The 23,988-nt window shown below is 43.5% G+C and overlaps 4 protein-coding genes across 4 annotated transcripts; 1 reads left to right on the top strand and 3 right to left on the bottom strand.

Annotated features, from left to right (window-relative positions):
• Positions 1 to 3,722: 3,722 nt before the first annotated feature.
• On the bottom strand, positions 3,723 to 4,145 carry orf140-c (hypothetical protein). The gene has a single exon. The coding sequence runs from the start codon at positions 4,143 to 4,145 to the stop codon at positions 3,723 to 3,725; it is 423 nt and encodes a 140-aa protein (YP_588407.1).
• Positions 4,146 to 10,133: 5,988 nt separating this feature from the next.
• Positions 10,134 to 10,931, top strand: cox3 (cytochrome c oxidase subunit 3). Its single transcript has one exon. The coding sequence runs from the start codon at positions 10,134 to 10,136 to the stop codon at positions 10,929 to 10,931; it is 798 nt and encodes a 265-aa protein (YP_588406.1).
• Positions 10,932 to 13,570: 2,639 nt separating this feature from the next.
• orf135 (hypothetical protein) lies at positions 13,571 to 13,978 on the bottom strand. Its single transcript has one exon. The coding sequence runs from the start codon at positions 13,976 to 13,978 to the stop codon at positions 13,571 to 13,573; it is 408 nt and encodes a 135-aa protein (YP_588405.1).
• A 4,538-nt stretch (positions 13,979 to 18,516) lies between these two features.
• On the bottom strand, positions 18,517 to 18,963 carry rps7 (ribosomal protein S7). The gene has a single exon. It carries the CDS (start codon positions 18,961 to 18,963, stop codon positions 18,517 to 18,519), a length of 447 nt encoding a protein of 148 aa, YP_588404.1.
• Between the last annotated feature and the right edge of the window lie 5,025 nt (positions 18,964 to 23,988).

The following is a 23,988-nucleotide window of genomic DNA, read 5'->3' as shown; positions in this document are numbered from 1 at the left end:
AACCGGCACTATTCGAATCAGTTCGTTAACTCGAGTTACACTACGAACAGAGTGCTGCCGTTGATTGATTGCAAAAGTCTGATTCCCTAGTGGCACTTGCTTGTTAGCTGAACTTATCTTTTCTTTCCGGCGAAGGGAAACATGGATCAGTTGCTGCTGCCGTAAGAATCCGTATTTTGGGATCTGCAGACGCAAGAGGAGCGTGCTAATAGAATCGAATACTACTTGCGAAACGGAACTCAGATGACTTGATCTTGATATTTAAGTATGTAATTTCGAGAAGCGGAGGGAATAGGCCCTTTAAGTTAAGCCCAGAAAGCACCTACTCTGGAATGCCTTGGAAATATGCTCACTCAGTTGTGAGAACAGTCTTTCGTTTCGAACAAGTGAATACGGACTTCCGGATTGGGAGATCGGAACTGTCCTTTGGGGTAGTGCGCCAGAAGATACCCGGCCTTTTTTAGCGTGGAATAGGAGCAGTTGTCAAAGAATCTCTTCTCTAGCGAGGAATAGGAGATCAGTCGTATTCTCGTTCTAGGAAAGGCGTATTATCGTTCTAGTGCAGCAGGCTATTCATTCTAAGATAAGAGTCAAGCTACCCAATTAGAGGAAGGGACTTCCGTCAAGAGTAAAGCGAATCGTTCTAGGAATGCTACTCCTTCCTTTTCTCGGTCGTATTATCGTTCTGGGAAACGCAGAGTTGTTGTTGATGGCATTGGCTATTTGCAGTAGAAATGGGGGAAGCAAGCAGTTCTTGGATTGGCCTAACCCCCAGAGGGCTTTCCTTCAAACTTCACTAGACGACTCCCCATATTCTACTGTGCAGTCAACTCGTTTCATTTTCTTTCATTTCACCCCATCTAAGTAAGGGCTTATTTTCCCTCTGAAAAACAAACAAGAAAAACCATCAAAAACGATGAAAAAAGACAGAAAAACGAGACATATTTGCACCTTTTCCGCACTGAGGAAAATCGTAGAACAATCTCCCTTTTCTTTGTCCGGTTAAAAAAGAAAGATAGGATAAGATAGGAATATAGGTACTATGAGTATGAGACGGACAGTATGAGTGAGTGGAAGGATGGAGGTCCTACCACGAACGGAAGTAAGAACCAAGGAAAGAGAGTGCGGGGCCTTCCGTTCCTACTGTACAATCTAAAGATCCGTCCTGTTGCGATGCGAGGAATAACATAAATATCAGTTCAATCACAAACACCGAGCTGCCACATACTTCTCTTGTTTATCGACCGGAGGGGAGGTTACCTACTATAGCGAGAGCGAGCGGCAGAAGCAGAAGAGAAGCAGATCCTTATACGATTCTAGAAACTGGCACTGGTACCTCCTCCTCCAAGAGGAACTTGGTAATCTAGGGCGGGCCGCATAACTAGTAAAGTGCATTTGCCTATACCACAGGACAGGGGTAGAAACTGAAGTAGAAGAGTGCAGAGTGCCAACCAGTTCACCACTTTGGTTTAGAATTTAGGTTTCCCAGAAGAGAAGGATTTCTATTTGATGGACCTGTAAAAAGTGTCCTTGCCATGATAAGACGCAGGAAACGACCCACCTACCGCTAGGAATGACTCTCCCCCCATGCATGCCCATGGGACTCTCTTTAGCTGCCTGTTTCAAAATCCGATTAAGTGGTTCTAAGGAATGGATTGCGAAGGAAAATAAATATCGATATCGGGGACGAGGGCTCTGCTCACCACTGTGATTGGGCTTCAATTTCCTCTTTTTACTCAAATATATCCATAGCTTCATTCCTTCCTTGCAAGGTTCTTTTTCAACACAGGATTTCGTCTTGCTTTCCGTTTCTATCCCCTCGGAATACTGCTTAGATCAGGCTGTAGGTACCGGGCTCACTCACTCAACCAGGGAAGACCACATTGCTTAAAACTAAAGAGAAGGACGTGATGTCTTTCGGAAGCGCCGGCCACCATGAACACGATATTGGCTCCGCACTAGATTTCTCAATAGCTACATAGTTCAAAAGTAGACAGTATGGATCTTCTTGTTCGGTCCTAGAGAAAAGGTCCTTTCGAAAGAAAAGAGGAAGGTCCAATGGCTCAAATTCTATGACCCAGATCCTGAGGCGGAGAATTCTTTAGAGGCTCCAAACTTGAGAAGTGGAACCGCTACCTAACCCAGCTCAGGTTTCTGAAGTGCCTGCAGCATAAATCAGTGAACAGGTTGGATGTGCAATCTAGCCGATTGCCTATTGCTTTCCATCAAGCAACTAATTGAAATAGAAGGCAAGAGCTCCAGTTCCAGTTCCTGTTGGGCAAGGGGGATAGTACAATCTACGGGACAAGCCCGGTTTATTTAGACCTATTTCTCTGAACTGAACCGACAGAAATTTGATACTGCTTGCTACCGCCTAACAAGAACATATAACTTTCCGATGGAAACTAGACCAACGCTTGGATCAAGAGAAGTGCCAGCTGGGTCTCAGGTATCCAGCGCCGGTTGTTAGGGAGATTAGTCGGCAGGCTTATCAGATTGTGTGTGCATCTATCCTTTCCTAAAGCTTCCCTCTACCCCTGAAACTCGAATCCCTCTTTGGCATAGGAATAGGAGCTGGTCAGTAGTAAGCATTTCTGGTTCCTTGTCTCTTTTGTGTGAGTGTTAGTCTATTTCCATTTCCCATCCATTCACCCGGAAGGGAACAGAACCGCTTTTCATTCACCACTGCTTTCCTACCAACAAGAGAAGAGAAGATATTCTCTGGCACTATCGCATCACGCGTTGCTGAAGATGAAGAGCAGACAAGAGATATTTTCTTCACTACCGAACCGATTCGCAGTTGACTTCCTTCGGCCCTTGATCTCGTTCCAAGAGATTTGATTCCTGTAAGGGTGCCGGTACTTATTCCCGGCAGGCGGAAGGATCCCTTTTGAGTGCCAGTGCTGCTCACTATGGGCCAAAACCAGCCTTTTTCTTTCGTCAGCAAACACCATCTGAGTTCATGGTAGGTGATATCGAAACGCTTCCCTATCAAATAGGTAAGGAACTAGGGACCAGAGTAAGGGATCTATTGATCAAGGTCATGTCACCTCACCGTTGACAATCTGTGTCCAAACCGGATGGAATAGAGGACATATCCAGAACAGGAAGGATCTCCTATTACTAGGGACTAGGGAAAAAGAGAAAGAGAAAGACAAGTCTATTTGCTTGGATGCCGGTTATAGGACTAGTAAAGTCAAGGATGGAAACTATAACGTATCCATTTCTGATTGTGGTTGGATCCCTGGGTGGTGCTGGTAAAGAATACTCATATCGCTCTAAGACATACCATGTTTATAGCTATCTTAGGCGCTAGTCTAGTATAGTAAATGCGGCGGTAATGATGATTTCTACTCAGCTCTGGCAAGAGTTTCTATTTCGAAGGGAATAGGTCTAGAGTAACTAGAATACCAGGCCAACTCTTTGAACAGAACGGAAAGAGAGTCCACTTCTGCATGGATCCTTCATTTCCGGAACAAGGAAGCTGGGCGTAGACCCGTTACTTCTTACTTTACTACGGTGGAGGGGATGCCATGATTCCAATGCGTATTGACTAGGTCGTAAGAGAACTACTTGAGCTCTAATACTTTGATCCTCCTATAGGACTCGAAACCAGTCTACGCCCTTGCCCTGTAGGAAACTAGACTCGCTAGTAAAGAGGAGGCGGATGCTTCGCTTTAGGCTTGGCTTGAGCTTCCGTTTATTGGAAAAGTGCCGTAGCTCTAGTTGGGAAACATTTCCATTCCTGTCTTCAACTGAACCCTGGCCAGTTCCCTGAGCAGATCCATTAGCATAGCAACAAAGGGTTGTTTTCTATCACGACAGATTCGCCTATTCCTCGCATCACAACAAGACAGACGTATCTCTTGCCAGGTCCTTTTCTGGATCTCATTCCAGGCCAGTTGGGAAGAGGATTCGCCAGACCTTGGTTTGGTTTTATGTAAAATTGGAATCGTGGCCATAATCAGGTATGGCACATTATGAAGTAACTGGAATGGGAATGGGGTCTTACTTCGAATTGGACACGGACGCACTATTGGATTTCCTTTTCTGAAGGCTAGGGCTATATCCATTAGTATCAAATGCCTTAATTGCTTTATTTTCTTTCTTTGGTTTAGGCGTTCCATTGCCTCAATCTTCACCATTGGTACAAGATCCCCTCAAGAACTGCTCTTTTCAGAACGTTCAATCTGAGTAGAGGCTGAGCCACACATCATCTCACCCATTGGGGACTTTTACTTCCTCTTCAGGCCTTGTAGTGATTTATGTGAAAAAGTGGAAATTCAATTTCCATTAGCCACCACTACTATCATGGGTACAGTCTGTGTAATCTTGCATTGTTCCTAGCTATGCTTTGTATCTTCGAATACACTTGACTAGAGCTTGCTTGTGGATCGAATATTTCAAAGAACGAATACTTCCGCATATGCCGACGGCGAAAGCAATCTCCTAGTGTCTAGTGTTCGTGGTCTCGACCTATTTTCCATTGGTAGAAGCCTGCCGTTTCTATCAAAGCTTTTCCAACAAAGAAGAAGCCCCATATTGCAGCTGAAAGAACTTACCCACCCGGCACCTAATGATACACGTACGTAGGTTATGCCTCTAATAGTATTTCCAACCACCAGGTCCGCTTGAGATTAATAAGATTTGGGCAGATGGGGGGGCTTTAAAAGCTTAGAAGCTGATCCCATCCCACACTTAGAATGAATAGTGCACTCTCCTCTCGTGGCTGTTGCCGATCGCTTGATTGAGAAGCAGCCCTCGACTCGGTCTACAACTCTAAGATCTCAGGATTGGCACTCTTGAGGGCGGACACCGGCCTAAACTCCTTCTGTTGAACCCCTGGAGAGGAGGGACCTCAGGAACATAAACATAAAACAGTGGCTTTCGGAAGCAAAGGTTGACCTCTTCGCGGCATTACTCTTTGGCACTATACTCGTATCCGTGTCCTGGTAGAAGATAGATCTCAGTCATGGCTAGAGGAATGTGATCCGTTGTGGAAAGGCAATATATTTTTGATTTCAAGCACAGGCGCAAGTATGCCACTTAGGGGGAGTAAGCACAGCTCGTCGTAGGATAGCAATCCACATAAAAGAGAGAAGTAGTTTAAGTTGATGCCAGTGTGGGTAAACGAACTCTTTAGCCGGATCTGGAGATGGCGACTAGCGCATAAGCCTGCTGACTAAACGAGCTGTTCTGGACTGGATACGAGACTGACTCCCCAGAGACCGGGGATCACTGAACCCTATTATTCCAAGCATGGGCTTTAGCGGAGAAAGGTGCTGCTCTAATGGCGAACCAAACAGCTTCAAAGCTCCGAGGGAAGAAAGATTTGACCCCCATTGAAACCTGTCTTTGAAAGGTGATACGAGCACAGAAATGTAGATAGCCCTCTAGTCCGGATGGATGGCAGTCTCTATCTAGTACGAGATTCCACTGGTTCACATCATTCACTAATCGAAAACTTACGTTCAGATTACGTTCTGCATGAATGCTTGCTCAAACCTCTAAGTGCTCGTACCTGGCCCAGACCTAACAAGTGCCACAGTTCTTAAGTATAGCGGATCTCATATCGGGCAGTCAAGCATTTCTCTAGTCTGGTTCAGAAGCCGCACCGTTGGCCAATACCTCTAGCAAAGATCGAGTGAGTTCGTTCTCACCTTTTTGATGGGAACTCCTTGCTTGAGTTCCGTCGACACCAAAAAGTATTGAATAGCGCTGACACTCCTTCCTATATTCCTCTCTGGCAAGTCCACGGCATCAATCAATACGAGTGAGAAGTGAAAACCTCGCTCACAAGCACGGGTGTCGAACTCTAGTCTAGATCAGTGCCAGTGCGGCACTACGAGTCAAGGTGCCGGATGATTGATCGAGGGAAGAAACCCCGTATTTTTGCCCTACCTCTGGAAACCCGAATCCAGTTTTCGAAAAGAAAGAAAGTTTTGCCGTGATTTTTGCTTAGGAAGTGAGTAGACGTATAATGTACCGGCATCTTCCACTGCTACGTATCCTCAACCCAGAGGGAGGTCTAATTATTCCTCCCTCTGGGATCAAATAAATGTCTTCCAACCCCCACATGGAATAGGGCTCTGAGACGCACCACAGAGCACGTAGCAGCGACTTTGAAGGTTTCGAGTCCGATACCATACCCTAAAAAGAATAAGAAGAGCCTTTCTGCTTCAATCGGCAGGGCTTCAGGAGTGGACTTGAGACGAAAACCTCGGTCAAATGCGCCATAGTTGAGATAGAATGGCATTTACCCGTGTTCAAGAAAATGGAAGTTTATTTAGAGGGTTGTCGCTTTGATCGATAGTGCTAGGCTGCTTAAGACTAAGACCGGCGTATTTCATAAGATTTCCTAAAGTTGGTTTATAGGGTCTGGGCCTAAAGAAGCATGGATGCCTGGAATTGCTATTTCCAATCTCAAGTCATATTTGCATTTGCGCTGAAGATTTGCGTAGGAAAGGTGGCCAGTCTCCTCCGACTCAAAAGCCCAAAGGAACTTATTTTCCATGCCCGGTATCGAGAACCTTCTCTGCCTTTTCCATGCCCGGTATCGAGAACCCTCTCTCCCTACGACCTTCTTTCAGGGATGCGTCTTCCTTGAATTGAATTGAACGGCACTTCGGAACTTGTGAAATACTTTCTTATCGCCAGGGCTCAGTTTATTCGAGTATTTGTGTTGGTCCGCACTCCTATCTCCTATCTACAGCTACCGCTATCAATTCCTATTCCCAGTTTGTTTCCTCTATCCCTTCCTAAAGTGGCAGAAGCATTCGAGTAAGAGATCGGCATCACACTAGTGAAAGTCAAGTAACGGAAAAGCATCTCCTAAATAAAAAGAAATCAATTAGACTAGTTTTCGAAACGATGCTCCCACAAAAGGCAAGCTTGTCCAATACGGGTTACCTTGGCCAAAGATAGGAAAATAGATGCATCTTTTCGGAAAGGAGATACGAACCTTCTCCTCTTGTACAACAAACAGGCCTCCCCAAAAGGCAGAAGCATCTCCGCTTGGTTATAGGCTGCCTTCAAGGAAATACGTGATACCCGTTCCCTTGGCTAGACTAGAGCCGCTAAAGATCCATTTGATGGGTTGCCTCTGAGGAGCTGTGCCGTCCGTTGACACCTTCCTCAAGTGTCTGAATCAAGTAATGGGTTTGTTTTTTCTCGTACCTGCATGGTTTCCTACTTATTGGCTTGAAGCCGACCCATAGCTTTGTTGTGGTGAGGATGACTCTATTCCTCTATTTCTGATTTCGATTTGATTCACGACTGATCCACAGTTCGATGTCTTTAGCCAGGGCAGATCTCCCAATCCGGAACGGAAGTCCGTATTCACTTGTGAGAATATGATCTTCCACACTGGCATCCACAGCTACTACTCGTCCTTACTACTCCTCGGAAATTGCAATTCATTCACATCTGCTACCAATACCAAGAAATACCAATACGGACTTCTTGTTCCAATCGAAACGAGCAAACCTGGGGAAGATAGCAAGATTAGCAGAACGGGAACCCCCCACGGGGAAGGGCTCTGAGACGCACCACAGAGCCCGTAGCAGCGACTTTGAAGGTTTATCGCCCATCGGCCCAGAAATCCATAGAAAGACGATTGAGATTAGTGAATGGCATCGATCTGAAGTTCATAGAATCTCTAGCGTCTCTTTGTTCGTAACAAATGAGTAACTTAACTACTAATGTGACGAATAGTGCCAGGCGTAGTGTATCACTGGAATTCGATCAGTCTGTTGGAAAGGGATCACTCTCTGATTCTGCTTCAAGTCCTGTGCGTGCCTGTTTCGAAGAATGCTATTCGCTCTAGTGGAAAAAGTAGCGATTTATGGCCATGATCCCGACCCGAACCCTCAAATGATGACGAACGGCTGACTTCACGTAGAACCCGTTATGCCAATCTGGATTCCACATCTGCTACAAGAAAATCGTCTTGAAAGATTGCAAATCAAGCATTCGTCCTTAGCGCAGTTCCTGAAAGATATCGTGCCAACAGAAAGATCTCGTTCCCGTAGATTCCGTTCGTTCCAGCAATCGTGCCGGAACTCACTGATCCATTCAAAGGATTTCTTTACCACTGCTCCCGATGGCCAAAGGACCGATATCTTCTTCTCACGCCTAGCAAAGATCGAGTTCTGTTCTCACTTCACTTAATGAGCCTATTTATCTGTTTTTATACCATAGATTAGATTCTCAGGGAGAAGTGGCGCACTTTCTCGAGCTATCTAAGCATCCAGGGAAGTGATTCCACAAGCTAGAGAGATTCTCCTCTTTTCTTTTTCAGAGTTGAGCTGGCGGATCAATGTTTGTCAAATCATTCTCTGTTGAGTTGAGTCCTCGCCGAAGGTGCCGTGCCGTATAGTACTTCCCCAGGTGCGCTATAGTACTTCTCCGGTTATAGGTGATAGGTGCATGGCTTCCGCTCATAAAGAATGAGTGAGACCGGCGCTCAATCAATCAGCCACCAGTAGAGGATAAAGGAAAAAGGGGTTCATCAATGAGAGGCGCATGAGATTCTGTATTGGCCAACTCTTTCTAACTATCACTAGGCCGGATACTCCGATTCTCTGTGGACGATTTCCTTCTCTCTCGTTCAATGCCCTTTGGTCTCGAGGATCACCATTTGGTGGGGTTGGGGTCACACCCGAAGTCGTATTGGAGAATTGAGCGGAACTACTTCCATGTGCACTCTTTTCTCGGGTCAGGAAGCCCTGTTTTTGAAGTGAAGCAGGAAGACCTCTTCGTCATCATTATTGGGGTATGGGCCCTAAATCATTGGAAAAGACGGTTTTCTTTAGGGAATTGACACGATATCGCCTCCTTCTGTACTAATCAATCAAGGGAATGGATGAGTTCACTTAAGAAGCAGGCCTGGCCAACAGAGAAGTCAGCTCAGGTTTCATCTCATCTAAGCAGCAGCCAAGCGATGATTCTGGAATCGTGCCATGCTTGACAGTTGGACTTCTCGCCATACATAGAAATGAACTGCTGATGAGCTAGCTATCCCCGATATGATCTGGTACTAGACTTCACACATGTTGCCATCGTATAATCGGAGAATCAACGCGGAAAGAAAAAAAGATGATTTTCGATACTAGGATGACTACTCCCGAGGCCTGTTTTAACTAAAGAATTTACAGGTGGCCCGGTCGGTAAACTATTCCCGAGAGAGGAGAAGCAGAAACATCAATCTGTATTTTCGTATCATATTCCAGCAGCTCCAATGCCTTAGAGCGGGATCTTATCTTCCTAGAAAGAAATGAGTGTTGCACACGGATAGCCAGCTACTCCTTATGAATGGGATGCATGCATATTTCAATTCATGAACTGAAGCTCGTAGAAATCCTTCCTATCCGCCTAGTTACCTATCCGGGCTTGTTTCGTAGAAATCCTACCTTGCTTTTGTTTTGAGAAAGACTATTTTTGAGTTTCTTCGGTGCAAAAGTAGGCAAGTCCGTTTCATATAGCTGCAAAAGTTAGCAAGTCCTTTTTCCCTAAGGAAACTCGATTTCCAATGAAAAAAGTGCGGATCACTGGGTCAAAAGTAGTGTTTTTCTAGTTTACCTCATAAATGCATGTTTTGAGAGCAATATTTTTCGGTCAAGTCCTAATCACTTAGCTGTAAAAGTAGGCTTTTTTCATCTCCCGAAACCTCCCCAAAACTCCACACCAAGCCTTTAGATACGCAAATATGAGCTTGCCTTGGCTTTATTGCCCTTATCGGATGGAAGTTACAGATGAGAAATGACGTATCTTACGTATCGAATCTCAAGTAACGGATGAGAATTGACGTATTCAAAGTGGAAAGAACGAATATCGATTCTCGTGGATGAACGGAGGAAATGGGAACTTGGTCTTTGCACTCTTCTTTCGGGGGGGTTATCCCATGACATGATAAAGACCAATCCAAAACTTCTTCGTTTCGTTGGTAGAACCAACGCCGACTCTTCTCTAAAATAATAGAGAGATCTTTTGATAGTATCACTTCTATCAATGCAATGAAAGAACTATCCCTTCCTATTTGTTTGTCCTAATGAGACAAAGAAGAGCCTCCTTCTTTACCACTTTAGGGGATGGGGGTGAAGGGGGGTTTACATACAACCGGGGCAAAGTGGTTTATGATTGAATCTCAGAGGCATTCTTATCATTTGGTAGATCCAAGTCCATGGCCTATTTCGGGTTCACTCGGAGCTTTGGCAACCACCGTAGGAGGTGTGATGTACATGCACTCATTTCAAGGGGGTGCAACACTTCTCAGTTTGGGCCTAATATTTCTCCTTTATACCATGTTCGTATGGTGGCGGGATGTTCTACGTGAATCCACGTTGGAAGGGCATCATACAAAAGCTGTACAATTAGGACCTCGATATGGTTCTATTCTCTTCATAGTCTCGGAGGTTATGTTCCTTTTTGCTTTTTTTTGGGCTTCTTCTCATTCTTCTTTGGCACCTACGGTAGAGATCGGAGGTATTTGGCCCCCAAAAGGGATTGGGGTTTTAGATCCTTGGGAAATCCCTCTTCTTAATACCCCTATTCTCCCTTCATCCGGAGCTGCCGTAACTTGGGCTCATCATGCTATACTCGCGGGGAAGGAAAAACGAGCAGTTTACGCTTTAGTAGCAACCGTTTTACTGGCTCTAGTATCCACTGGCTTTCAAGGAATGGAATATTACCAAGCACCCTCCACTATTTCGGATAGTATTTATGGTTCTACCTTTTTCTTAGCAACTGGCTTTCATGGTTTTCATGTGATTATAGGTACTCTTTTCTTGATCGTATGTGGTATTCGCCAATATCTTGGTCATCTGACCAAGAAGCATCACGTTGGCTTTGAAGCAGCTGCATGGTACTGGCATTTTGTAGACGTGGTTCGGTTATTCCCATTTGTCTCTATTTATTGGTGGGGAGGTATATGAAAGAAGGGAACGAATAAGTGGATTGAGGAATAAAAGCTCGAAGACAAAGAGAACTTTAAGAGAATGGAATCCTATTTAATATTAGCAATTCACATATAATCTTAAATAACGATCATCCTCCTCTGTGTGCAAAACGAAGCTGCCGTAGGTAGTTGTATTATTATGGAATTGTGTTTTGATTCCTAGTTTATAAACGTTGTAAGGTAACGTTTCTCGTTGGTAGTAGTTGTTGTTGGTTATAAACGTTAGTTGTTGTGAAGCATATGAGAATATGCCTGGTTTTGGGTAATATCTTAAGAGGTGCAACGTTCTCCGTGGGTGTTGGTACGAGTGTGGTTTTTCACAGGTCCGGAGACAAGAAAAGAGCCGAATTAGTGTAGGAATGGAGATTTCTACTTTCCGTAGTTGGGTTCGAACCTGAAGATGGTTTTGTGGTGTCTGCTTCGTCTCTAGATTATGCTTCGTCTCCAGAATCCCTACCCTAAAGAGTGAAATTGCGTAGCTTAAGGTAGGTGTTTCCCCAATCCGCGCAAAATAAACGTAAGGGCTGTCTATTGGTAATAGAATTGAAAGGGTAGAAGGTATCAACCCCTCGGCATTGTTGGAGAAGTTTAAGTGGGAGTAAGCATTGCCCCCTTACTTGTTCGTTGTCTATCTGTTCTACTAACCTAACCTGATGTCTACCTGTAGAAATCTATACTCGTTTGAACTACTCGATTGCTATTTTTTTGTCTTTCCTTTACTAATACTAACTACTAATAACGTGCGTGGAATAACGAGTTTTATTTTTTGGTCTGCTGATTGAAAGAGGAGTGTTAAAGCAATTCGCTTACGAAATCACAGTCCAAAGCAAAGCAACTACTTACTGGTTTAGCTCGTGTTTTCCTTTTTGAAGTAGTTTGGCAGACGCATCGATTGTTCGTGGCTGGTCACACGGCTCCGGTGCATCGGGCCACTCTCAATTGTGTGGTTCCGAAAAAACTAGGGCTCTTCTCGTATGAGCAGGCTTATCAACCACTCAGAATAGGGAGCTTCCAGCGGGAAGTCCAGCTTTGGGACGTTGCCCCTCCCTCGGATGAAAATAGATCTCGTGGAGACGGGCTTGACAAAAGTCAGTTAGCAAGCGGGTGTTCCATAAAAAAAAAATAAACTAGGATTCTCGGATGATTCAAGCTTTTTCAAGAGTGAGTAAGTCTCCCTACTCATCGGAAAATTAACACTCTGAGGCGCTTATTCCTATTCCCACTTGAAAATCTACAGCCCAGTGCTCCGCCGTAACTTTAGTTAGGTCAAGCCTGCTTTCCGCACACTCTGTCATGTCCTCACTTCAACCCCCATTCTTTAGGCACCGTAATTTCGCTGCTTCTTTCTTCTTCCAACCAGACAAAACGTATGGATCGCTTCCTGCTTCCTTTCTTTGGAGAGAATGGGCTACGGCACCTACAAGAGCATATGCTCGGGCATCCATCCAATTATGGAATATTCAGGCCAGCAGTAAACGAATGAAGACAATGTCAAATGTCAGTGGTCATCATCCCTATAAGAAATATGGGGAAGCTTTGTACGCAATCCAAGCAAGTCAAGCAGGGACACTGAATCGGTAAAGAAACCAGCCTAAAGAGTATGTATTCACACTGGTACAGAACATAGATCAGATCGTAAGGGATAGAGGGATGCAATAATAAAGAAAGATCTTGATTTTATCTTTCCTTCCTTCCTGCTTAGGAAAGTTCGAGTTGCCGGGCCTCAGAGCCAATTCCTTAAGGAAAATCTGGTTTCTTACTTTATTTGTGTGGGGACCCATATTTCAATATGTTCAATTAACCTCACACCGGACTTTGTCACTTTGAAGCTCTAAGGTATCTCGTACAAATACGCAGGAGTCAGGACTCATCTAACTACTCTTTCAACTATCCCTACTCTTACTTAAACTGTCCCCCTAAGAAGTCATCAAATGGTAACACGATGCCGGGTGTGGCAGGGATCGAAAAAAAAAGCATTAGCTCATTCGCAGAGAGAGAATGAGAGAAGGTGGATAATGGTTAGGGATGTAAGTACTAGAGTTTGGTAGGTTTGAATTGTGTGGCCAGGGGTATTGGTTACGATTCCAGTGGTCTTCAGGCGAGTTGACAAAACTACCCCTATGCGAAAAGAATGAAGCTGATGTGGTTGTTCCAATTTATGAAATTGACTTGCTCTTCTCTCGATTGAACCATTGCAACCAAGGATTGAAAAAAACTTCTATTTACTCGAGTTTCCATGTGATAGATTTTTCCTACGGAAACGTTTCCTTTTTTGTTAGAAACCCAGCTCTTTCCTTTCCCTTCCTGACCATGAAACAGGCTAGCGCCTTTTATGAACTCTTATCCAAAATCTCTCATCAATCAAAGTCTGTTCCTTCTACTGCACCTCAAGCACCTCCGGTTCAGGTCTTTTATGATTGTGACCAATTTCCTGGCCCGTTGGAAGGCCAAAGCAGCCCAAGTGATTGATCTCTCCCCAGAAAAGGAACAAGTTCGGATAATGATGAATAACATGAGTAGGCAATACCATGACTATTTCTATTTCCAAGCGATGACCACGCTCTTTGATTGAAGCAGCCACTCGTATTGAAGATGCTATCTACAATGGGATGGGACTCATGGATCACAGGTCAAAGAGGCAGATCCAAAAGGAAAGAAGATAGCCCTGGGGGGAACAAGCAAGAACAGTGAAGTGAATATCTTGTCTGACGGAAAACCAAAGACACTCAGGACTTTCACTCCGTTCGGCATAACTCTCAGCCGCGCCTTGGAAAATAAGCTTAAGAAGCATGCTGTACTTCCTCCTGCCAATATAAACATGATCGAGCCAACATTGTCGAGTTGGTAGTCTCTGACTCCCTCCTTATTACGCCAGCCGGAGAAAAGGGAGAAACCGATGGTAGAGACATGACTGGAATCCAGGAGACTGACGAGATTGAGCCCCCCTATCGTAAGAATAGAACGCGAAGCCAGGTTGATTGATGCCGATGTAGTGCATATTCTCGTAGGAGATGATAGTTTCATCACGAGCGAGAATCTCCCACCATCTGCTAGATCTTGTTCTTGGTTCTGTTGGCTACTCTCTGGTGGGGCCCACCCTATGTTGTCCCAGTGTGTAAACTTGCCTATGATGGGGTATTGATGCAATAATACATGAGGGCCGATGTAATTGCATCATACTCAAGAGGATGAGGAGGTCATCTAAACCCTAATACCTAAGTAGGATAAGACAATCTCTTTTATCCCTAAGCAATTTTATTGATAGAATATAGCCTGGTAAGCACTAACCTTGTCAGCAAGCTGAATAACCTATCCCTAATAAGCTAGCCCTAGTGAGTTCTTGAAAGTAAGGCAGTAGTCTCTAAGGACGAGCTTTGACCAGTAGTGAAAGTGAAAAGCGAATAAGAATTGATTTCTTAACTTATCTTTTTTCAAGTAAGAGTCTACTCTACTCTACATAGTAGGCTAGAACTAGGGCTCTACGGCTGGCGTCCACTTGCAAAGGACCAATTCGACTCTGAGTTGTCGTAAAGAAAATCCTTTGGCACTTTCATGCGTGATGGGTTGAAGCCACTCCATATAAAAGCGTTGTCAAGTAGGCAAGGTGTGGAAAGTAAGCTGCTTCTTCTATCAAAGAGATAAATAGGGCATTCCTTCCATGCCTATTCTTCAATGGAAGGTGCTCCATCCTCCTTAGATGTCACCAGCCCTGCCTGGGCGAGGGAGGGAAGAGATGGCTAGTAGGGATTTAAGAGCAGTAAGGCGAGCTATCGTTGTAAAGAAGAAAGTGTCTTTCAAAACTTTTTCTTCCAAAAGAAAAGTACTACTTTCGTTTTGGTGATTGAATGAGGAAATAGGGAAATGAACTCTTTAGTTTAATGAGCGTGCTCGAACCGACTAAATAGAAAAACCATGTTTACGAAAAATAGTAATTTTATCTGGCTCTTTTTCCTGTACTAACTCGAATAAGCGGTGGATCACTATGCTTTGGCCGTTTTTTTTTCAACAAAAGCAGTGCGAATCTATGAGTGAAAGCTCGAAGAAAGGGCACAGGGTCTCTAGTCTGGAAAGCGAATCAGCCCTTATGGGGATGCACGCTACGGAATAAATCCCGTTTGCCTTTCTGAAGATATATTTCTTACTTCTAGAGTGAAAAGTTTTTCACTACTTTATCTTTATCTTTATCACATGTTGTAATGTATTGTAAAGCATCTTGGAAAGCCCTTGATATGCTTTCTTCCTACTTGCCCGCATCAGAGCAAGCAGAGGTGGAAACAGCAAAGTCAAAGGTCAGATATAGCCTTCCCGCGCGGGATCGCCCTAACTAGTCATAATGGTATGCTGGGTATCGATGTCTTACTTAAGCTGGTGGAACGTAGTGAAGGAGAGCTTCCTTTCTCTCTCTCTATGAAGCTATAGATCATCTATCGGAGAAATAGGTCTTGCTGCCTCCTTTCCTTCTCCAGCTTCGGTCTCGCTCACGGATCTCAAGAGACTAAGAATCACGAATGTGCTTAGGTCCCTCCTCACACTCTTCGTAGTACCTCCAGTCTCCTCCACTAAATCATTCTCTTCAGCAGTATCAGGTGCCAAGGAATCCTTGTATTCGGTAAAAAAGCTATGCTAAGAATCAGCATATCCCTTGCGCAAGCAAGAGCGATTTATTAAATAAATCAAGGATTCTTGTTAAATATAAGAAATCAAAGTATTACACGCCAATATCCCTTTTAATCTATAATCAGGGGATTCATTCTTACTATAAGTGTTATGAGATCAAGTAGGCATGAGATAGAGGGTTTTGGTTGTAGCAGAAGCACCCTTCTTGGTTCTCCGTGCTAGAGTATCACTACGTTTGGCTTCATTTGTCAACCTTCTAATCCCTTGTCCTATAAGGGAAGGGATTATACCATGTGGCCTGCTATTCTATCTTAAGGGGAAACCACTCACTCTCTTGACTATCCTCCGTAAGGAGATTTGTATGAATGAAGCATCAACCAATGTTAATAGCCAGTTGTTGGATCAGAATAAACTACCCCAGTTCAGTCTTCTTTCCTCGTTCGGAATAGAGATCCAATACCTGCTTTCATAGAGCGGCAATAGCGAAGTACTCTTAAGATAAGAAGCATCTCGATGCGATGCCAAAACTCCTCTACATGCGCGCGGTATGAAGATCGAAGTAGCTCCTAGTCTAATGGAAGCCCGAGATCTTGATCCTAACCTACTCGTCTATGGTCCGGTAGACTTGTTGGCCACTTTGTGAGGTGCTACCTTTGATGCCAAGGATTATCGACGATCTGCTCATACTCATGGTATAGCTGCTGATGCTAAGTCTATCTATGTAGTGGATGTAAAGAAGCAAGTCGCACAACACTTCTCTAGTCTATCTAATGCTGGTGCAGCTTATGGATCGGCAGAGCACTATGCGACAAAAGTTCGGGCGAATCCGTGACACTAATGAAGTCATGGATAACCTGAACGTACAAATCTGCACCAGCGCGTAATTCCGAAATACATATCCTGATGCTGGTGATACATACGATCTCTCTGATGGCCCGAGGTGAGGGTTGTATATAGTTAGCCCTATATGTATCCTCTCAGGTATCTCCCTCCCCATACCTATACAGACATAGACTACCTAGAGTTAGAGTATTTGGGTATTGCTATCCCTACGCAATGTGTTGACTCGGTTTCCTTCCTGTGGTCATTGCTCTGGTAATCAAACATTAACATGACACTCTCTATCGTACTCTTTCTTCTCGGTATCCTAGGATTCGTCCTCAACCGAAAGTAGATAGATCATCCTCATGCTGATCTCAATTGAAATCATGCTGCTAGCTGTGACAGTACTAGTGATTGTAAGCTCATTCTCATTCGATGATATCGTAGGACAAACATCTAGTATCTACATCATCGCTATTGCAGGTGCAGAATAAGCTATAGGTATAGGTATTCTTGTAGCATATTACCGTCTACAAGGAGAAATTTAACTAAGCTAACATGTATCGTCCTTCGGGCCCTAGGGTCTATTCTGACTCTCCCTATGCTAGGTGCAATGGGTGCAGGACTCCTTGGACGTAAGGTAAGAAAAACTGGTGCACATATTATTACTTGTGTAGCTATGTGTACAACAGCTCTCCTATCTTACGTAGCATTCTATGAAGTGGGTCTATCAGGATCACCTGTATCAATTCGACTTGGTAGCTGAATCGATTCAGAATGGCACAGTTGACTGAGGATTCCTATTCGATAGCCTAACCGCTCATCGAAGACCTCGCTGTAGTAACTGTATAAGCACTAGTACACATCTTCTCGTTAAGCTATATGATATGGCAGGAGATACACACAACCAACGATTCTTCTCAGACCTCTCTATGTTAACATTCTTTATGCTTGTGCTCGTAGCTGGGGACAACTACCTAATTATGTTCCTAGGTTGAGAAGGTATCGGGGTAAGCTCATACCTACTAATCAACTTATGATATACACGACTCCAAGCTAACAAGTCTGCTATTAAGGGCGGCCCTTACTGTGAACCTAGTAGGTGACACATTCCTTAGCGTAGGATTCTTTGCTATGCTATTCCTATTCGGTAACCTAGACTATGCAACAGTATTAAGTATCGTATACTAATGAATATGCACTGACAATCACTGGACTACTATTCCTATTGGAACCATCCATTGCGATGTCTGCCTGATCGAACTCGCCCTCGGAGGAAAAACTCTCCTCTTTCCACTCAAGTATGTTGCACCGTATCTGGTGTGGTATCCTCTCTTTTGATATTTATGCTTACGAAAGCCCATATTGTAAATAAAGAGCACTTCTTCCTTATCCTTATCCTTATCCTTATCCTTAGTAGCTTGATTGCTGTTACACCTGTACTGCGGATCTTTACTATACTATGGCATTGGTCAATTGAAATCGTAAGAGGTTGAGAAGATCCTTTTCTCATCTGATGCTTTGTTGTTTGCTCCGAGACTCATAAGAGGTGAAAGAACACAATGTTACTACCGGATTTCAAGTGAGTGTACCGGTCTTGTCACTACAGATGGTAGTTGCCGAACCCATTGTTGAACACGCAGCCTTCTTACCGAGAAAAAACAAAATGCTAGTTCTAACGAACAGCGTTTGTCCCATCGACGAAGGCTAATGAGACTTGCCTTTCTTTGCCCTTGATTCTACTATAGATATAGATATAGATATAGATATAGATATAGATATAGATACGGTGCTGCAAATTCGCAAGCTGATCCTAATCCTAAGTATAAGTCAAAGTATAAGTCAAAGTAAAATCTTTGTCTCAAACCATCCCAGCAAGAGGATGCGCCTAGCGCTAGTTGCTCAATCCCTTGCTTGTTTGTTTTCATAAAAAGAATGGTTCTTTTATGCAATTATGAACGGGCAGGCCTCTTGTGGATTCCTCCAACTCCATGAATGAAGGGGGGAGTATGAGGAAGGCCGATTTTCTTTCTATATGAAGATGAAAAAAGGATCAGGGTCAAACATTTCTGACTTTTGTTGAGTATGACTGAATGAGGAAGAGCTCCTTATGTGGTATCACTTTACCACCATCTGAAATGCGCGAAACTCCGATTGGTGGAAGCCAGTCCATGAAGATTCTCCCTTCTCTTACGTGAAATTCCCCTCTTTCGGTAAGCATCCAGTATCTCAGCAAATGAACATTTCTCTAAGCTTATCCTGTAGCTTATACGTCGTTTGAAAGCTGCTCCAAGGATCCAACGAATAGCTAAGGTTTGTTGACGATCCCTGGCTACAATCCCAGGAACATCATAAATAGTACCTGCGACTCCTACTTTGACCACTTCGCATATTGGCTTTATATTATCTACGGCGTCAACCATAAGTTTGATTACATCGCGTTCAGTTCGAGCTAGGCGGTGAAAAGTTTTATAAACAATAGCACGAACTCTCGTTCTTTTACCATCGATCATGCGAAAGTTTACCAATTTCTTGATCAATTCTTTTTGCTCACCATCAAAGTCCCCCATATAGCTGAGAATTTCCGAGCAATTGGAAGCCGCTTTCGATGACGAGGCCGATAAATTGATATTACGCGATCGTTACTGTCCATCTTTTTCAGCTCTGCTCCCAAAAGAGAAAGGAGACTTAAAGATCAATATGTGGGCGTAGGTTTTTCCAACGAAACGAAAAAAAGAACATTCGAACAAATAGACTTGATTCCATGACAAAACAAAATGCTAGTTCTAACGAACAGCGTTTGTCCCATCGACTTTACTTTGGCCAATGATACTACTACTACTATATACTATATACTATATACTATATACTATATACTATATACTATATACTATACGCGTTTTCTGAGGAGCAACATGAGACTTGATTTTCCGTTGGTTTTTCTATTTTCTAACGAAAGTATTAATTAATATGCAGGATAATATAAATGGTTGGTTTTGTTCAATACTTAGGTATAGGTAGGGCTGACTACGCCACCTCAGCAGCTGGGACTGGAATTGCTTACAATGCATCTGGCCACTGACTGAATTCGAAGTAGGGCCAGTGTATAAAGACCGGCTTATCTCTCTTAAGACTTAGTCCACTTTCTACTAGAATCAGATTTTCTAGTTTGCAAGCAGGTGTGCCAGCTGTAACAAAAACTTACGGCTTAGGTGGATTTCTTTAGTCAGTCTATAACTCAGGCTTTTCTTTATAGGACTCCCACACAAGTAAGTAGCTAGCTAGCTGGTATTGCCAAAGCCAAAAACACTGCTGCATTCGAAAAGGCGAACCGCGCGGACCCGACTTCTTCCTTTTATGCTGAAACTAGCCGCCGGGGGAAAAGAGCCCGGAAGGGTAAAAAAAACAACTAGAAGCCATTGGGCTATTACTGCTACAGCGAGATATTGCCTGAAAGAGTTATCCCAAAAGAAGGTTCTTCTGAAACGAGTGCTCAAGCCAACAAGCAAACGTATACTTGATTTTCTTCTTTTCTTGCAGCATTCCTAAACTCAAAGCTCTATATTCTATTCTTACGCTTCCAATATTCTCTTCCAAAAGCAATAGGTTGTCGACAGAAGTCAATGAAGCAACGTTTGAAAGAAACAACACTTCTTTCTCAATTTCCACTTTAGATAGGAGAGTCTGGTCCTTATATGAAACTGGTATGCCAAGTGGAATTCTGAGTACGGTTGTATAGGACTGCTTTCAAGATAGCGAGCAAGACCTACTCTCCTGGAATGGGGCTAGTCAAAAGAAGACACCTTGATAAGGATTTGCTAACCTCTGACTCCCTTTCACTTCATATTGGAATATATGAAACTCTCAAAGATGTGCTTTCACTTTGATGACAAGATTCTCATCACGTACTTACTCTTACATAGCTCAATCAATCTGCTAGAAAGCTCTGCTCAGAATGAATTTATGGGGTATTAGCCACAGCAAGTATAAAATAAGTTTCTTTGGAAAGCAAGAACGAAGTAGGCGAGGAAAGGCATACATAGGTCAGAAAAGTATGCATGGTCGTCACGGCACGGGTAAGGATTCTCATTCCAGCATTCTTGGGTCTAGTTTTGTTTGGACTTGGGCTTAGATGTAGTGGGTTCTTGGGCCACAGCTTTACCTATCAAAACCTTCGAAGGAGCATTAGTCTTTGACACATCAATCAACCCGGCGTAGGAGCATGGGATTTGGACACATCAGCACCAAACCAGTTGTTGAAGTGGAGTATGAGCTTCTATCCAATCGAAAGAAGAAGCAAAGGCTTTTCGGTAAAGTATCCGTTTTTTAGTGGTCCTTGCATTCACTCCTCCAAGGAGGTGGTAATTCATCCATAGTACGTACGCCTATCTATGGAAAAGTTCTTTTGTTGCTTCAGCTGTCAACGCATTCTCAGCCCCTGCATAATGTTTTTATTAATAAGCTCTCTATCGGCCGAAAAGGTCTTCTTTAGACCAGCGGATGGATAAGGCTTAGTTTTGTGCTTTTCACCTTCCACCGGCTTCGAGGCAAAGATATCCGGGGCCCTATTCTTATATTCACGTTAATGAATGGATGGGTAGCACGGAAAAGTAAGTGCTAACAAGATGAAAGGATTGTCCAATACACATACATACCAGTTAGAAGAGGGAAGGGTGGCCTCAGCTGTCGGAGCCAAGCATCGGATGTACTTCCTCGATGAAAAGGCACTGGATAGCGATAGACGTACGATTTCAATCAATTCTCTAGGGGCCCTGGAGAATTGATTGAAACAAGTCAAGTATTGGCGTAGTCATATACATATATCGTCCTTGGCTCGTAGGCGTAATTCGTATTCGTATTTGTTATTAATTTCTTTACTACGTCGTAGGAATATCTCTAAATAGGAATCGTATGTACATGTTTCGTATTGTGATAAAGCACCTATGCCGCTAGAAATAGTAGCGCCTTAAAGAAGGCGTTATTTACAAGATGGAATAGTGCTACGTCATAAGCAGAAAGACCACAAGCCATAAATGGGTTACCTAGCCACATAATTACAGACAGGGACCCAACTCTTAGGCCAGTCCGAAGGGCATTGATGGAACAAACAAAGGTAGAAGATCTTGATTCTCTGCAATTCGGCTTCAACCCGATGGAGCTCTCTTCAAAACATATCTTTCGGCGTCAGTCTTTCCTGCCTTACCTTAACCCCGCTTTCACGTGGCGATTCGGTATGAGGTTTCTCTGATCTGTTTACGGTATTCTTGAAGCTTTCTTTCTTGGTCACCGGACAGAGTGAGAACTGCTCTGCTTGCTTTCTTTCCCTAGCACACACTTAGTAGATAGTAGGCACAACTCCGCTAAGAGCTCATCGAACTTTACTTGTAGAGTGAGACCTGTGCTCGATATGGTTCATTTCAGTGCTCTTTCTCTCGGTATGGTTCACCACATGCCTGTGATCTCTCTCAAGCTAGGTATCGGAGAAGTCCGTCATGGAATTGAAGTGGTAGAGTGGTAAGTGGGCGTACGGTCTATGTATTTCTTATCAGTGGCATTAGTTCCTTTTCATTCTCTAGATAGATGAACAAGCTTCTCTTTATATTATAGAATAGAAAGGATCAAAAGGGCTCTCTCATCTCCTATTTGTTTGAGCCATTCATTATAGTGGTGGTGCCGGGAAGGCAGCTTAGCACTCTAGTCCTTTTGAGTAAGGAATTGTAGCACGGGCAGGCAAGAGACAACCTAGCGAACTGAAACATCTTAGTATAGTATAGTATAGTAGAGAATTTGGCGTTGCCACATAAACATATAAGTAAGGTTGTGGACCAACTATCCGGCATAGAGGGAAAAAAAAGCAGTGTGCCTTCTACTCATCGCCCAATGGGTACTCGACCGACTTCAATTGGTTCACGATGTGGTTGAACTCGCTTATCGGCGAGGTACTTTAGGCCATTTTGAGGAGCCGACGCAGGGCAGGGCAGGAGATGAAGTTTGTTTGAACTAAAGGGCGAAAGCTATATATAAATATACCGAAATGAAAGAACTGCTGTTTTTAGCAATTGAAAGTTGGGGAAATCGCTCAGTTGGTTAGAGTGCTGGCTCTGGGAATCCACGGATCACGCCACACTCGGACAGTTCGCCCATTGCCAATATGCCAGATGATGGATTCCTTGGTTTTAGTTAGTCGCTGCTCTTTCTATGGCAGTGGTTGATCCTCTCGTCGTGGGTCGGTTTAGTCATTAGCTCGAGAGGACAGGGGAGAGATAGGAGACAATCTATGTAACCTTAGCCTACCCCAATAGTAAGTATCGGAAAAAGGACTCCTTCTCGAAAGAGATAGGCAGTCATCGCATTATCTACTTGATTATGATATTTATTTTTATCCAACGGATAATGCAAATCGCCTATAAATTAAAGTGAAAGTTCAGTACGAACTGGTAGAGCGAGAGCAGCTAGTTTAGAAGGAAAAGAAAAAGGGCGCCTACTCAGTGGTAAGTTAGGTCATTCCTTTCCGGCTATCAGAAAAGAGTATGATCGAGGGTCCCATAAGGCAAAGGGAAGGTGCTCCCCCGACCTACTACCCTCGGAGAGATTCCTACGGTTGCAATGGTGAGTTGTGAACTTTGTAGAGCTTCGTTCTAGTTCCATCATTTTTCTGCATTCTTTCTAAAGTGCTAGTTTCCTCTATTTCTAATATCAGAGTAACACGGGAATTCTCTCTGGGAATCCGCTCCCCCTGCTTGCTTGTATTGGGCATTTGGCAGAGGCAGGTTCTCCATCATTAAGAGGCTTCTCACTTTGGTATCGATATGCGTCTGAACTCCTCCACTCTTTCACTAGGGGTACACACAACTCTGGACTTGTGCAGCTAATAGATTACTTTCTCAAAACAGCCTATTTTGGAGGAAATGCCCATGGGAATACGGTTCTTGGGATACCACAGGGGAGTACCATCTCACCGGTCCTTATGAACAGCTTTCCCCACTGAATCATTAGATCACCCGCTTATGTTCCCTAGTTGTCCAGGTGTGACCTAGTTTGCTTAGTAAGTATGGAAGGACAAAAGACGAGTACAGATGACTACTATTCTCCGGCAGAAAGTCACTCATTTCCTCTTAAAGGTCCCAAAGATATGAGTAAAAAACTCTTCCAAATCAAAGATTTGCCTATTCTTCGTAGTACGAGAATACTCTTACTTCTCATTGACACAGACGAGAAAGAAGTAAGTAGAATAAAGGAAGAATGTTAGTATAGTAAAAGGAAAAGAAAAATCCATTATATATGCTATATCTCATTCACTGAGTAGTGCAATAAGCAACTATTCGTTGACACCAACTCACTTATACTTGAAGACAGGAACATAGTAAAGTCAGCTAATCCATTGACACATTCTCTATTCTAAGACAAGAAAAAAGAGTAACTGAAGAATAGTACTCTTTCTATTGTTCATTTCCTATGAATCTTTCTTCATTCACTTCATTGAAAAGATATTGTGCATTTACCTAATTTCCTGTCATAGATAGTCTAGTGAAGCTAGCTTACTAATGCCAAGAACTACTACTCACCAAAACCTATCCTTACTAATACACGGCTAT

Source organism: Zea mays, mitochondrion (assembly GCF_902167145.1).
Source record: "Zea mays subsp. mays mitochondrion, complete genome".
Lineage (NCBI taxonomy): Eukaryota > Viridiplantae > Streptophyta > Magnoliopsida > Poales > Poaceae > Zea > Zea mays.
The sequence above is the reverse complement of the archived record's forward strand: the minus strand, read 5'-3'. Positions and strand labels throughout refer to the sequence as shown.